At 46.9% G+C, this 16,806-nt stretch overlaps 1 protein-coding gene across 2 annotated transcripts in view; it reads left to right on the plus strand.

Moving 5' to 3' along the window:
- Positions 1 to 8,347: 8,347 nt before the first annotated feature.
- Positions 8,348 to 16,806, plus strand: part of casc3 (casc3 exon junction complex subunit) — a 31,397-nt gene continuing 22,938 nt past the window's right edge. For both annotated transcript variants that reach the window (XM_061884442.1, XM_061884443.1), the window contains exons 1-4: positions 8,348 to 8,615; positions 14,357 to 14,381; positions 14,473 to 14,528; positions 14,596 to 14,790. In XM_061884442.1, coding sequence (XP_061740426.1) covers positions 8,418 to 8,615; positions 14,357 to 14,381; positions 14,473 to 14,528; positions 14,596 to 14,790 — 474 coding nt within the window. In that variant the 5' untranslated portion in view covers positions 8,348 to 8,417. The remainder of the gene's footprint in view (positions 8,616 to 14,356; positions 14,382 to 14,472; positions 14,529 to 14,595; positions 14,791 to 16,806) is intronic.

Raw genomic sequence — 16,806 nt, forward strand, 5'->3', positions numbered from 1 at the left:
CCCCGACTTAAACAAGTTGAAAAACTTATTGGGGGGTTACCATTTAGTGGTCAATTGTACAGAATATGTACTGAACTGTGCAATCTACTGATAAAAGTTTCAATCAATTGAAAAAAAAAAAACGCCTCTGTCATCCATGTCTTTATGGACCTTGCTTTGTGCACTTGTGCACAGTTATGTTGGAAGAAGAAGGGGCCTGCTCCAAACTGTTCCCACAAGGTTGGTAGTATGGAATTGTTCAACATGTTTTGCTATCCTGAAGCATTCAAAGTTCCTTTCACTGGAACTAAGGGGCCAAGCCCAACTCCTGGAAAACAACCCCACACCACAATTCCTCCACCTAATTTCACGCTTGGCACATTGCAGTGAGAAATGTAGCGTTCTCCTGGCCACCTCCAAACCCAGACTGGTCCATCAGATTGCCGGATGGAAAAGTGTTACTCATCACTCCAGAGAAGGCGTCTCCACTGCTCTAGAGTCCAGTGGTGATGTCCTTTACACCACTGCATCCCACGCTTTGCGTTGGACTTTGTGATGTATGGCTTAGATTCAGCTGCTCGGCCATGGAAACCCATTTCATGAAGCTCTCTGCGTACTGTACGTGGGCTAATTGGAAGGTCACATGAAGTTTGGAGCTCTGTAGCAACTGCCTGCAGAAAGTCTTTGCACTATGCTGACCTTTTCTCAGTTTACATGGCCTACCACCTGGTGGCTGAGTTGCTGTTGTGCCCAAACTCTTCACTTTTCTTATAATAAAGCCGACAGTTGAATTTGGAATATTTAGGAGTGAGGAAATTTCACGACTGGATTTGTTGCATCCTATGACAGTTCCACGCGGGAAATCACTGAAAGCGGCCCGTTCTTTCACAAATGTTTGTAGAAACACTCTCCATGCCTACGTGTTTGATTTGATACACCTGAGGCCGGGCCAAGTCATATAGGACATCTGATTCTCATCATTTGGATGGCTGGCCAAATACTTTTGGCAATATAGTGTATGTTATCTGCTTATTTCAGCAAGACAATGCCAAGACAGGTGTTTCAACAGCGTGGCTTCAAAGTAAAAGAGTGTGGGTACTAGACTGGCCTGCCTGTAGTCCAGACATTGAAAATGTGTGAAGACTAAAATATGAGGTATGAGACTGTTGAAAAACTTAAGCTGTACATCGAGCAAGAATGGGAAATAATTCCACTTCAAAAATGTGTCTCCTCAGTTCCCAAACCTTTACTGAATGTTGTTCAAAGGAAAGGCCATGTTAAAAGGAAAAGCGTTACTAAAACGGCCTTCTTTCATCTCCGTAATATCGCTAAAATTCGCTCCATTTTGTCCACTAAAGACGCCGAGATCATTATCCATGCGTTTGTTACGTCTCGTCTCGATTACTGTAACGTATTCTTTTCGGGTCTCCCCATGTCTAGCATTAAAAGATTACAGTTGGTACAAAATGCGGCTGCTAGACTTTTGACAAGAACAAAAAAGTTTGATCACATTACGCCTATACTGTATATACCTTTATATACATATATACATACATATATACCTATACTGTATATACCTTTATATACATATATACATACATATATACCTATACTGTATATACCTTTATATACATATATACATACATATATACCTATACTGGCTCACCTGCACTGGCTTCCTGTGCACTCAAGATGTGACTTTAAGGTTTTACTACTTACGTATAAAATACTACACGGTCTAGCTCCAGCCTATCTTGCCGATTGTATTGTACCATATGTCCCGGCAAGAAATCTGCGTTCAAAGGACTCCGGCTTATTAGTGATTCCTAGAGCTCAAAAAAAGTCTGCGGGCTATAGAGCGTTTTCCGTTCGGGCTCCAGTACTCTGGAATGCCCTCCCGGTAACAGTTCGAGATGCTACCTCAGTAGAAGCATTTAAGTCTCATCTTAAAACTCATCTGTATACTCTAGCCTTTAAATAGACCTCCTTTTTAGACCAGTTGATCTGCCGCTTCTTTTCTTTCTCCTATGTCCCCCCCTCCCTTGTGGAGGGGGTCCGGTCCGATGACCATGGATGAAGTACTGACTGTCCAGAGTCGAGACCCAGGATGGACCGCTCGTCGGGACCCAGGATGGACCGCTCGCCTGTATCGGTTGGGGACATCTCTACGCTGCTGATCCACTTGAGATGGTTTCCTGTGGACGGGACTCTCACTGCTGTCTTGGAGCCACTATGGATTGAACTTTCACAGTATCATGTTAGACCCGCTCGACATCCATTGCTTTCGGTCCCCTAGAGGGGGGGGGGTTGCCCACATCTGAGGTCCTCTCCAAGGTTTCTCATAGTCAGCATTGTCGCTGGCGTCCCACTGAATGTGAATTCTCCCTGCCCACTGGGTGTGAGTTTTCCTTGCCCTTTTGTGGGTTCTTCCGAGGATGTTGTAGTCGTAATGATTTGTGCAGTCCTTTGAGACATTTGTGATTTGGGGCTATATAAATAAACATTGATTGATTGATTGATTGATGTAACACACTGGTAAAAATGCCTTTTTTGCCATGTGTTGCTGCCCTTACTTTCTGATTATTAGCAAAAAAAAACAAAGTTTGTCAGTGTGAAGATGAAATATCTTGTCTTTGCAGTCTATTCAATTGAATATATTTGTTGTATTCTCTTTTTATTTACCTTTTTATAAAGGTAAATAAAAAGTAGTAATGTCCAATACTTACCTTGGAGAGTGGACTTGAAGTGCTGTCCGACATGAGAGAGCCCAGCGTGCTAGCTACCGAGCTAAAATCAACCAATGAACAAATATTTAGGATCGTTTTTGTTGAAGCGTTTGAGATATGAGTAGTAATTAGCTTTAGCTAAGGTAAGCATGTGTTTATAAGTTATTAAACTATCACTCCATGCTTGATGGAAAACCTCAAGTTTAGTCGCGCGCCGTTTGTGTTCCAGCTTTCTAAATGATAGTTTTAAGGCCTACTGAAATGAGATTTTCTTATTTAAACGGGGATAGCAGGTCCATTCTATGTGTCATACTTCATCATTTCGCCATATTGCCATATTTTTGCTGAAAAGATTTAGTAGAGAACATCCACGATAAAGTTTGCAACTTTTAGTCCCTAATAAAAAAGCCTTGCCCGTACCGGAAGTAGCAGACGATGTGCGCGTGACGTCATCCTCGCATCTGAACATTGTTTACAATCATGGCCACCAGCAGCAAGAGCGATTCGGACCGAGAAAGCGACGATTTCCCCGTTAATTTGAGCGAGGATGAAAGATTCGTGGAGGAGGAATGTGAGAGTGAAGGACTAGAAAGAAAAAAAAAGACGAGAGCAGTGGGAGCGATTCAGATGTTATTAGACACATTTACTAGGATAATTCTGGAAAATCCCTTATCTGCTTATTGCGTTAGTAGTGTTTTAGTGAGATTATATGGTTTGCAGCCGAGTGTGAAGCGACCGGAATGAGAATCAGCACCTCCAAGTCCGAGTCCATGGTTCTCGCCCGGAAAAGGGTGGAGTGCCATCTCCGGGTTGGGGAGGAGACCCTGCCCCAAGTGGAGGAGTTCAAGTACCTAGGAGTCTTGTTCACTGAGGGAGGAGTGGATCGTCAGATTGACAGGCGGATCGGTGCGGCGTCTTCAGTAATGCGGACGTTGTACTGATCCGTTGTGGTGAAGAAGGAGCTGAGCCGGAAGGCAAAGCTCTCAATTTACCGGTCGATCTACGTTCCCATCCTCACCTATGGTCATGAGCTTTGGGTCATGACCGAAAGGACAAGATCACGGGTACAAGCGGCCCAAATGAGTTTCCTCCGCCGTGTGGCGGGTCTCTCCCTTAGAGATAGGGTGAGAAGTTCTGCCATCCGGGAGGAACTCAAAGTAAAGCCACTGCTCCTCCACATCGAGAGGAGCCAGATGAGGTGGTTTGGGCATCTGGTCAGGATGCCACCCGAACGCCTCCCTAGGGAGGTGTTTAGGGCACGTCCAACCGGTAGGAGGCCACGGGGAAGACCCAGGACACGTTGGGAAGACTACGTCTCCCGGCTGGCCTGGGAACGCCTCGGGATCCCCCGGGAAGAGCTAGACGAAGTGGCTGGGGAAAGGGAAGTTTGGGTTTCCCTGCTTAGGCTGTTGCCCCCGCGACCCGACCTCGGATAAGCGGAAGAAGATGGATGGATATATGGTTGTACCTGTACAATCTGAAGGTCAGCCCTGCACCTTTCTTCAGCACCAGTCGACGGGAGGTGGCGATGCCCATCTCTGCCCTTCGCAAGGGACCCTCTCGAAACACGATCTTTCGAAATGATGTGTGGTCCAATCCAACCGTGTTCGCTTGACATCTCTGTTCCATAGTAAAGCTTGACTGTCATCTTTCGGGAATGTAAACAATGAAACACCGGCTGTGTTTGTGTTGCTAAAGCCGGCCGCAATACACCGCTTCCCACCTACAGCTTTCTTCTTTGATGTCTCCATGTCCATTGAACAAATTGCAATAGATTCAGCAACACAGATGTCCAGAATACTGTGGAATTTCGCTATGAAAACAGACGAGCTAATAGCTGGGAACGATGCCGGAACAAAATGTCCTCGACAATCCGTGACATCACGCACACGCGGCGTCACACCGAGACGTTTCAGCCGGATATTTCAGCACGAAATTTAAAATTGCAATTTAGTAAAATAAAAAGGCCGTATTGGCATGTGTTGCAATGTTAATATTTCATCATTGATATATAAACTATCAGTAGGCTTTCAGTAGGCCTTTAAGAGCTCTAGTTTCTTCTGTAAAACATGGGGTACGCATTTTAGGGGCCCTTTCTAGCTTCAGCAATGCTATTCTATCAATGGTGTCGCATCGTTAAAGTTGTTAGTGAGGTTATCAATAGAGCCCACATCATTTGGGAATGGTGCCAATACCGAGGGCAGTAGGCCAGCAAGAGTCATCGTTGTGACAGCATTAATGTTGCGGCTGCTATAGCAGTTATTATTGTTATTAGCTTGTTGACAATGCGTCACAACTTCAAATGTTATAAGGTAATAATCAGACATTACTTTAGTGTACAGGAGTATCATAACTTTGGAGGTGGTGACACCCCGGATAAGGACTAGATCTATCATATTACCGTTGTGATGCGTGGGTTCATTTATTAATTGTGTAAGGAGCCAGATGAGGTGGTTCGGGCATCTGGTCAGGATGCCACCTGAACGCCTCCCGAGGGAGGTGTTTAGGGCACGTCCAACCGGCAGGAGGCCTCGGGGAAGACCCAGGACACGTTGGGAAGACTATGTCTCCCGGCTGGCCTGGGAACGCCTCGGGATCCCCCGGGAAGAGCTAGACGAAGTGGCTGGGGAGAGGGAAGTCTGGGCTTCCCTGCTTAGGCTGCTGCCCCCGCGACCCGACCTCGGATGAGCGGAAGAAGATGGATGGATGGATGGATGGCACAGCTATCAATATAGTCTGGAGCGCCATGCACGGAGGGTCTGATGGGGTATTCCTATGAATATTAAAAATCCCCCTTCATAATTATATTATCTGCGTGCTTCACTAGATCAGTGACAAACTCTGAGAATTCACTGAAAAAATCTGAATAGGGTGCTAGATGACAGCCAGGTAGAGAGGTAGTGGTGCGACAGACCTCATAGGAAGCACCTCTGATGATTTATATTTATTACATAGGTTAGGGCAGTGGTTTTTAACCTGGGTTCGATCGAAGCCTAGGGGTTCGGTCAGTCGGCCTCAGGGGTTCGACGGAGCCGCCGTCCAAACCTGACTAAATAACAAGTTCAATGTTTTATTATTATGATCAAATGACAGCAATCATTTCCATGAGATTATTTTCTAATATAAGTGTTTTGGCACACTTACAACGACAAAAAAACCAACATTGTTTTTCATGAGCTCTGTACAAGGTGGGGTTGGAAATCATTTGTACCCCTTTCAGATATCACATTTAGGTCCCACTAAAACATTCACCGAGTATGACGTTAAACTACATCCAGGCATGAGTTGGGAGGTTGTGTGTGGGGTTAGTGAGTCCCAACTAACGTCTATAAAATGCACACAAAAAACCTTTGCACCTTCTCTTGTGACTGGTGGGCGGGCGGTCAGCGCCATAAAGCTGAGCGAGTCCCTGGGTAAATGGGGTGCGGACAACCAACAGGACAGACTAAGTTCAACAGCCCAATAAGGCAATCAGTCTAGGAGAAGGATCTCTGATATAGAATACCCCTTCCAACCCGCACCAAGCCAGCGTGGAAGGTGTAGGCTAATAACCAGCATGAAAAGTTCCCCAAATGGCAGAAACATGCTGAGGCTTTCGTCCAGCAGTGGACTGACAATGGTTGATGATGATGATGATGATGATGATGATGAAAACATTCACATGTTGCACAATGAGATGTAAACATGGGATCATGTGTACATTCCTGTAACTTTCTGTTTGTGAAATATATCTTTATTAGTATTTCTTTAATGTAGTAACATCATTAAATTAAGAAAAAACATTTTATTTTTCACTAAAGAAGGGTTCGCTGGATGCACATATGAAACTGGCGGGGTTCGGTACCTCCAACAAGGTTAAGAACCACTGGGTTAGGGGTAAGATTAGGCTTTTCTTTTTTTTTTTAATAAATGTTTTTATTGAATTTGACAGGTATTACAATGTACAATAGAACAGTCAACACATTTTCCCCTTTTTTTCCCACCCACTTCCAACAACAGCAACCCAACCCATACCCCATACACAAATAAGCCCCCCCCCCCCCCCCAGGTCCTACATAAGTTAAAGGTACAGTCACAAATGGAAAATAATTAGTACATCACTTTCTTCTCAACATAGGCAGATAGTAAATATACACCAGGAATAAATGTAAAAAAATAAATAAAAAGAAGCTGGTTTATGAAAGGTGAACTTTTCATGTGTCCTGTAGCGTCTTTAATTTGGCTATGTAGTCAACCATACAGCCCCAAACAAAATAGAACTTCTCAGGTGCCCCCCCTAAGATTAAACTTTATTTTTTCCAGATCTAAATACATCATAAGGTCTTGAAGCCATAAGGAGGCTTTGGGGCAGAAAGGTGACTTCCACTCCAGCAAAATTCTCCTACGTGCTAATAAGGATGCAAAGGCGATACTATCCTTAAATTTTTTCTTTATTTGGGGATCTGATACCGTCCCAAAAATAGCCATTTCTGCACATGGTGTCAGATTTAAATCCAGTGCCTTAGCAAGGTGTTTGAAAATAGTTGTCCAATAATCCAGCAAATGGGGACAAGACCAAAACATGTGCGTCATGTTTGCAGGTGACATGTGACATCTGTTACGAGTATCCGAGATATTGGGATATATTTTGGAGGGTTTGGAATTAGTGAAATAAATACGGTGGACTACCTTAAATTGTATTAAATTAAGCCTTGAACAGGATGTACTGTTGTTAATTTGGCTTTTCATTGTATATTAGTGCAACCCCTCCACCCCTTTTAAGGGGACGGGCAATATGTGCACTCATATCGTTAAGAGGAGATGCCTCGTTAAGCGGGAAAAATGTGTCTGGTTTGAGCCAGGTTTCGCTGAGACCAGTGACGTTAAGATTGTTGTCTCTAATGACCTCATTAACTAATCACGTTTTGGGAGACAATGATCTTACGTTTAAAAAGTACTAATTATAGGTAGTGGGCTGTTTTGTGGTTTGTTTTGTTAATGTTATTTATAGTAGTGATATGATGTTAAGATTATTTTGTGTAGAGTGCTTTAAATAATTTCGACAATATCTAGGACTTGATATGAGGGGAATCTTCAGATTGTTTGCTTGGTGCTGCGATACACTGAACGGATCATAATCTTGAACTCAAACTTATAATATAAAATTAACCCCTATTGCTTACCCTAATACCATATTGTGCAATATTACCCTAGCTTCCAGTGCAACATCCGACACTGATTTGAGTTAGACTTAGACTTCCTTTTTATTGTCAGTTAAATTTGAACTTTACAGGACAGATAAGAGCGAAATTTCGTTTCATTGTTGTCACCGGCACTGCTCTTCAGGGTTGTCAAGGAGTGATGTCCATGGAGCCGGTGTCCGTGACGCTTGGAAGCCACAGTGTGTCATCAATGCAGACAAACTGACTGTGATGCACAATGTGGCCAGCAGGTGGTGCCACATAGTGACGTCACGAAGAAGACAGGGACTATGTATGTCCATGTTTCATGGCGGGAGAAGGAATGTTCACAAGACAACGTTTGGCCACCGACAGATGAAGGGGGGCGCGGGGGGGGCGGGGGGGGCGGGGGGGGGTTGAGTAAACAGCGATGACGTATGCGCCACGTGGGGGCAGTAGTCAGCGATGACGTATGCGCCAACAGCCGAGGAGGAGGAAGAAGAAGTCGTTGACCCAGAATGCAACGCGCTCTCGGCGGCAGTCCACTGCTAAGATGGCGGATCGGCGGCGCAGAAGGAGACGCCCGTCCCAAGACAGCGAGGATGAAGACGAGTCCGGTTCGGGCTCCGGCTCGGGGTCGGGTAGCCAGGGGTCTGGCTCCCAGACTACCAAGGCCCGCGTGAGGGACCCTGAACCGGCGGAGAGCGTTTCGAGCCGCATCGAAGCGAAGAAGGAAGTGGCGTCCGAGTGTGTGAGTACTGCTAGCTCCATGCTAACTTTAGCACCATGCTAACCTTAGCTCCATGCTAACCTTAGCACCATGCTAACTTTAGCACCATGCTAACCTTAGCTCCATGCTAACTTTAGCACCATGCTAACATTAGCTCCATGCTAACCTTAGCTCCATGCTAACTTTAGCACCATGCTAACCTTAGCTCCATGCTAACCTTAGCACCATGCTAACTTTAGCACCATGCTAACATTAGCTCCATGCTAACTTTAGCACCATGCTAACCTTAGCTCCATGATAACCTTAGCCCCATGCTAACCTTAGCCCCACGCTATTCTTAGCCAATCAATCAATGTTTATTTATATAGCCCTAACTCACTAGTGTCTCAAAGGGCTGCACAAACCACAACGACATCCTCGGTAGAGCCCACATAAGGGCAAGGAAAACTTACCCCAGTGGGACATCGGTGTCAATGATTACTATGAGAAACCTTGGAGAGGACCGCATATGTGGCCAACCCCCCCTCTAAGGGACCGAAAGCAATGGATGTCGACTGGGTCTAACATAATACTGTGAAAGTTCAATCCATAGTGGATCCAATATAACAGTGAGAGTCCAGTCCAAAGTGGATTCAACATAGCAGCGAGAGTCCCGTCCGTAGCGGAGCCAACAGGAAACCATCCCAAGTGGAGGCGGATCAGCAATGCAGAGATGTCCCCAGTCGATACACAGGCGAGCAATCCACCCTGGGTCCCGACTCTGGACGAGCGGTCCATCCTGGGTCCCGACTCTGGACGAGCGGTCCATCCTGGGTCCCGACTCTGGATGAGCGGTCCATCCTGGGTCCCGACTCTGGACGAGCGGTCCATCCTGGGTCCCGATTCTGGACGAGCGGTCCATTCTGGGTCCCGACTCTGGACGAGCGGTCCATCCTGGGTCCCGACTCTGGACGAGCGGTCCATCCTGGGTCCCGACTCTGGACGAGCGGTCCATCCTGGGTCCCGACTCCGGACGAGCGGTCCGTCCTAGGTCCAGACTCCGGACGAGCGGTCCATCCTGGGTCCCGACTCCGGACGAGCGGTCCATCCTGGACCCCGACTCCGGACGAGCGGTCCATCCAGGGTCATGACTCCGGACGAGCCGTCCATCCTGGGTCCCGACTTTGGACGAGCGGTCCATCCTGGGTCCCGACTCTGGACGAGCGGTCCATCCTGGGTCCCGACTCTAGACGAGCGGTCCATCCTGGGTCCCGACTCTGGACGAGCGGTCCATCCTGGGTCCCGACTCTGGAAGAGCGGTCCATCCTGGGTCCCGACTCTGGACGAGCGGTCCATCCTGGGTCCCGACTCTGGACGAGTGGTCCATCCTGGGTCCCGACTCTGGACGAGCGGTCCATCCTGGGTCCATCCTGGGTCCCGACTCTGGACGAGCGGTCCATCCTGGGTCCCGACTCTGGACGAGCGGTCCATCCTGGGTCCCGACTCTGGACGAGCGGTCCATCCTGGGTCCCGACTCTGGACGAGCGGTCCATCCTGGGTCCCGACTCTGGACGAGCGGTCCATCCTGGGTCCCGACTCTGGGCGAGCGGTCCATCCTGGGTCCCGACTCTGGACGAGCGGTCCATCCTGGGTCCCGACTCTGGACGAGCGGTCCATCCTGGGTCCCGACTCTGGACGAGCGGTCCATCCTGGGTCCCGATTCTGGACGAGCGGTCCATCCTGGGTCCCGACTCTGGACGGGCGGTCCATCCTGGGTCCCGACTCTGGACGAGCGGTCCATCCTGGGTCCCGATTCTGGACGAGCGGTCCATCCTGGGTCCCGACTCTGGACGAGCGGTCCATCCTGGGTCCCGACTCCGGACGAGCGGTCCATCCTGGGTCCCGACTCCGGACGAGCGGTCCATCCTGGGTCCCGACTCCGGACGAGCGGTCCATCCTGGGTCCCGACTCCGGACGAGCGGTCCATCCTGGGTCCCGACTCCGGACGAGCGGTCCATCCTGGGTCCCGACTCCGGACGAGCGGTCCATCCTGGGTCCCGACTCCGGACGAGCGGCCCATCCTGGGTCCCGATTCCGGACGAGCGGTCCATCCTGGGTCCCGACTCTGGACGAGCGGTCCATCCTGGGTCCCGACTCAGGACGAGCGGTCCATCCTGGGTCCCGACTCCGGACGAGCGGTCCATCCTGGGTCCCGACTCCGGACGAGCGGTCCATCCTGGGTCCCGACTTTGGACGAGCGGTCCATCCTGGGTCCCGACTCTGGACGAGCGGTCCATCCTGGGTCCCGACTCTGGACGAGCGGTCCATCCTGGGCCCCGACTCTGGACGAGCGGTCCATCCTGGGTCCCGACTCCGGACGAGCGGTCCATCCTGGGTCCCGACTCCGGACGAGCGGTCCATCCTGGGTCCCGAGGAGCGGTCCATCCTGGGTCCCGACTCTGGACGAGCGGTCCATCCTGGGTCCCGACTCTGGACGAGCGGTCCATCCTTGGTACAAGAAAAGATGTACAACCCATTTATCATTTACCTGTGTTTGATCCAAATTTAGGAAATTGTACCGGAAAGTTCATTACTTTGAAGTCGACCAATAAAAGTGCAATAAACGGGGATGAAAATTTGACTCGGCAAATATAAACAAAACAAAACACCTGCTAGAAGCAATAATCGATAAAAAAAAAACAAGTACACCGGAGGTTTGACCCGGAGAAGACAGGGTGGGTAAAAAAACCATCAGACTTCCGTAAATGTGCGTCCTTTCTGGTTTGAATGTGTAAAAAGACACAAAGTGCCAACACTGCAGTATGGAGCCTTTAGTGTTGACAATCAACCTGTCAGGTGCGTGTCTTTGGAGGTGGGAGGGGCCTATTCCCAGGTGTGGGGCTAAAATAATAATCGTGATTATTTTTTATCAATATTGAAATCAGGATTATTCATCATGATTATTTACTATGTTATGTAAAATGTTTTATTGCCCTTTCTGTGAAACGACAGTGGTTCAAAAAAGTGTTTTTAATGTATACCTTGTTGCCGCAACTTGATCATTAGTGGGGATGCACCGAAATGAAAATTTGTGGCCGAAGCCGGATAAAATTTAAACGCTTGGCCGAAGGCCGAATACCGAATAATGAATGCAGTTTTTCACAATTTTTTTAATATTGCATAAATAGCCTAGAATAAATATTTAGAATTTTTTTTCAAATAAAGTAATTTTTTATTGAATATTGACATTTTTTTAAATATTCCAGGAGCCTTTGCTTTTCAAAAAAAGCACAAAGTTTTTCATTTATATTAGGCCTTCAAACCAAACATGCATTCCCAAAAAAAATAAAGTGCATTAAAGTGGATAAACCCACAACAAATCAATCAATCAATCAATGTTTACTTATATAGCCCTAAATCACTAGTGTCTCAAAGGGCTGCACAAACCACCACGACATCCTCGGTAGGCCCACATAAGGGCAAGGAAAACTCACACCCAGTGGGACGTCGGTGACAATGATGACTATGAGAACCTTAGAGAGGAGGAAAGCAATGGATGTCGAGCGGGTCTAACATGATACTGTGAAAGTTCAATCCACAATGGATACAACACAGTCGCGAGAGTCCAGTCCAAAGAGGATCCAACACACAGCAGCGAGAGTCCCGTTCACAGCGGAGCCAGCAGGAAACCATCCCAAGCGGAGGCGGACCAGCAGCGCAGAGATGTCCCCAGCCGATACACAGGCGAGCAGTACATGGCCACCGGATCGGACCGGACCCCCTCCACACGGGAGAGTGGGACATAGGAGAAAAAGAAAAGAAGCGGCAGATCAACTGGTCTAAAAAAGAGGTCTATTTAAAGGCTAGAGTATACAAATGAGTTTTAAGGTGAGACTTAAATGCTTCTACTGAGGTGGCATCTCGAACTGTTACCGGGAGGGTATTCCAGAGTACTGGAGCCCGAACGGAAAATACTCTATAGCCCGCAGACTTTTTTTGGGCTTTGGGAATCACTAATAAGCCGGAGTCCTTTGAACGCAGATTTCTTGCCGGGACATATGGTACAATACAATCGGCAAGATAGGATGGAGCTAGACCGTGTAGTATTTTATACATAAGTAGTAAAACCTTAAAGTCACATCTTAAGTGCACAGGAAGCCAGTGCAGGTGAGCCAGTATAGGTATATATGTATGTATATATGTATATAAAGGTATATACAGTACAGGCGTAATGTGATCAAACTTTCTTGTTCTTGTCAAAAGTCTAGCAGCCGCATTTTGTACCAACTGTAATCTTTTAATGCTAGACATGGGGGGACCCGGAAATAATAAGTTACAGTAGTCGAGGCGAGACGTAACAAACGCATGGATAATGATCTCAGCGTCTTTAGTGGACAGAATGGAGCGAATTTTAGCGATATTACGGAGATGAAAGAAGGCCGTTTTAGTAACGCTTTTAATGTGTGCCTCAAAGGAGAGAGTTGGGTCGAAGATAATACCCAGATTCTTTACCGTGTCGCCTTGTTTAATTGTTTGGTTGTCAAATGTTAGAGTTGTATTATTAAATAGAGTTATTATTATTATTATTATTAAATAGAGAACAAATGAATTATTGTCCTTTTGGCAAAAGTCTGCTTAGCCACAGTAGATATGCTAATAATGTAAACAGAAGGCTCAAGTAAATCTCAATTAAGTGTGTGCTTGTAACCTCATACACTTATACAGGTAGCCTACACAACAGGCTAATATTGTAAACAGACGCCCCACTAAATCTCAAAGAGTGTGTGCTTGTAACCTCATACACTTATACAGGTACACAACATATCCCAACGTCACCGCGTGACTGCACGTTGGTTGATTGCGTCACCGCGTCAAAAAATTGCGTCACACGCCACTATTCGGCCTTGTTTTTAACTCATTCCACCGAAGGCCGAATGTGGCTTTTTTTGCCATATTCGGTCGAATATATTCGGTTACCGATTAATCGGTGCATCCTTAATCATTAGTGTGGATGTGCACACCAACGCAGCTCAGTCGTGCAATTCGGTGTATACTCGCCGGAGCATTTGTGGGTTTTATAGTGACGAGCGGGAGGATGCCTAGAGAACATGGAGGTTAACATTTGGCGCACCCTATAGTGGAGAGAAGGCCACTGCATTTATTTTTCTCAACATTTTGGGGAGCTACAGTCAGTCACTCTTATTGGCTGTCAGACCAGTCCACTGTCTTTCGGTCGCCCCCCCGGTGGTTGTTGCTTGTGAAAGTGCTTTTTAAATATAAATGTCGCAGACCATCACCCTTATTTAATCCTAACGACAAAAATCAGGATTAAAATGTGATTGTTTCTGCAGCGCTAGACAGGTGCGTGTCTGTGGAGAGGACCCACACAGCCACATGCAAACTCCCCACATGAATGACATATAAGATGACTACTTTGAACCTCAAGCTGAATCAGGAGAATATCAAAGAAGACATGGAATATCAAGCTCCACTCAGAAACCTGATTGTTGGAGTGAATGTGACTCCAAAAACTGTAAATATTCAACTTGTTCAACATTTCTGAGCAGCAATCTTCCTGTTTGTGTGGGAAAAGGTAACTCCAGTTCTTGTCAGCATTTGCATTTCGCTGCATCCCCCATCAAATGCGAAGGATTTTAGATTTGTGAAGAGTTTTTGTTTTGTTATTGTGCGCCATTGACTTTTGTTTGTTTTGCTAAAACGATTCTGTATAAATGAAGGAAATAGTTGGAAGTGAGTCTGATAGTGCCTTTTCTTTTCTGCAGGAGAGTGAAGACGGAGTAGGAGAAGGTAGGTCTCGGGTACATTTGACATGTGCTCCACACCGAGTGTGTCTCACCACTCTGTGTGTGTGTGTGTGTGTGTGTGTGTGTGTGTGCAGCTGTCCTCTCAGACTACGACAGTGCAGATCCAGAAGAAGTGGCCTCCCACTCAGAGGTAAATGTGGCCCTCTTACCAAAAGGTGCTTCTCCAAGGTGTTTGCTGTAACTTGCTCCTCTCTCAGGGAGCGGAAGAGGAGGATGAGGCGGGTCGCTACAGCGAGGAAGAAGCTCCAGCAGCCACCGACAAACCCCAACTCGCCACTCCTGCTGAAGCGGCAGTAGACGAGAAGGAAGAGGAAGAGGAAGAGCAGAGTAAAGACAAAGTGTTGGAGGACAAGGACAACTCTGCAGGAGAGCGACAGAGCGGTGATGGTCAGGTGAGACCTACCTACTAGAGATGGACGGATAGGCAATTATATCACCCGCATCCGCATCATCAAAGTCGTCATCCACCCGCCGTCCACCCGAACCAACATTTTATCAGGACCGTACCCGCCCGCCAACCGCCCGCTGAATTACAACAGAGGCTGGCCACCTTTACGATTCACAGAGCCATTTAGAACCTGTTTCACAGAGTAATGAAGACAATTGGAGCCGCTAACGTTCTCGTGACTCTCCAATAGCGCTCATCCTGATGACAAGAATATGGGCATTCTGCGAAATCATTGCCTTTGACACCTTCAACTACATTTACGAAACGATTATTGGTCCAGCAACATGTTGTGTGCAGCTTCCGCAATCACATGTACAAGATTGAAAGGCATACTGGGTGATACAGAGTACACTGATGGTTGTGATATGAACAACTTTAACACTTACTAATATGTGCCACGCTCTGAAGCCACACAATACAAGATTGACAAACACATTTCGGGAGAACATCCTCACAGTAACACAACATAAACGCAACACAACAAATACCCAGAATCCTTTGTATTCATGACACCCCCGAATATATTTTACACCCCCATGCCCCCAACCCCGCCCACCTTACCGACGCACAGGGGGCGGGGTTTGGGGTGTATAAAATAGTCAGGAAGTATCATGAATACAAAGGATTATGGGTATTTGTTGTGTTGCGTTTGTTGTGTTACTGTGAGGATGTTCTCCCGAAATGTGTTTGTCGTTCTTAATTGGTGTGGCTTCAAAGCGTGGCGCATAATTCTAAGAGTGTTAAAATTGTTTATATCACAACCGTTAGTGTACTCTGTGTCACCCAGTATGCCTTGCAGTCGTGTGCGTGTTGCTGCGGAAGGCACACACAACATGATACTGGACTGACAAGCAAATCGTACATGTTGTAGAAGGTGACAAAGCCAATGGCTTCATAGCACGCCCTACTGGCGACAGTCGTTCAAGTGAATAATAGCGTCTTCTATTGTCTTCTTCGCTTAATGGCACAAGTCCTAAGTGGCTCTTTGAATGACCAAGAATACCGATCCCAGAACCATGTATATCAAATATTCCCGGATGGTTCAACCGCCACCTGCCCGAATATAATTAAAATCTATTTTTTCGTCATGTCAACCGCCCGACCCACGGTTTATCCGCGGACTCCGCGGATGAGACCGCAAACCGCGCAGCTCTACTACCTACGCTTGTCCAGCACATACCAGATGGTGAACTGCAGGACTCAAAGCGTGTATTGCTTTCTCACAATCAGCAAGTATTATTTCACCGTGCTTAAAAGCTTCAGTTGGAAACCCCCTTCTAAGATCAGTTGATGAAGGGCAGTCATGATAAACAGTCATAATGTACCACTCCCGACGGTTGGTATTGCCCTTTTCAATTCAAATGATTATAAAACCATGGTTGATGACCCTTTGTTCAACCCTCGGACCAGTGATACTGCTCATTTACGGTAGCAAGCTTAAATGCTAACACGGTTACAAGCATACTTGCCAACCTTGAGACCTCCGAATTCGGGAGATATGTGGGTGGGGAAGAGTTAGTGTTGCAAGGGTTTCTGGGTATTTGTTTATGTTGTGTTACGGTGCAGATGTTCTCCCGAAATGTGTTTGTCATTCTTGTTTGGTGTGGCTTCACAGTGTGGCGCATATTTGTAACAGCGTTGGCGTTGTTTATACGCCCACCCTCAGTGTGACCCATAGGGCTGTTGACCATGTATGCTTTGGATTCGCTTATGTGCGATTAAAGGGGAACATTATCACCAGACCTATGTAAGCGTCAATATATACCTTGATGGTGCAGAAAAAAGACCATCTATTTTTTTAACCGATTTCCGAACTCTAAATGGGTGAATTTTGGCGAATTAAACGCCTTTCTGTCTATTGCGCTGGAGGCGATGACGTCAGAATGTGACGTCGCCGAGGAAACACACCCACCATTTTCATTTTCAACACATTACAAACACCGGGTCTCAGCTCTGTTAT

The sequence above is a fragment of the Nerophis ophidion genome, linkage group LG23 (genome assembly GCF_033978795.1).
Source record: "Nerophis ophidion isolate RoL-2023_Sa linkage group LG23, RoL_Noph_v1.0, whole genome shotgun sequence".
Lineage (NCBI taxonomy): Eukaryota > Metazoa > Chordata > Actinopteri > Syngnathiformes > Syngnathidae > Nerophis > Nerophis ophidion.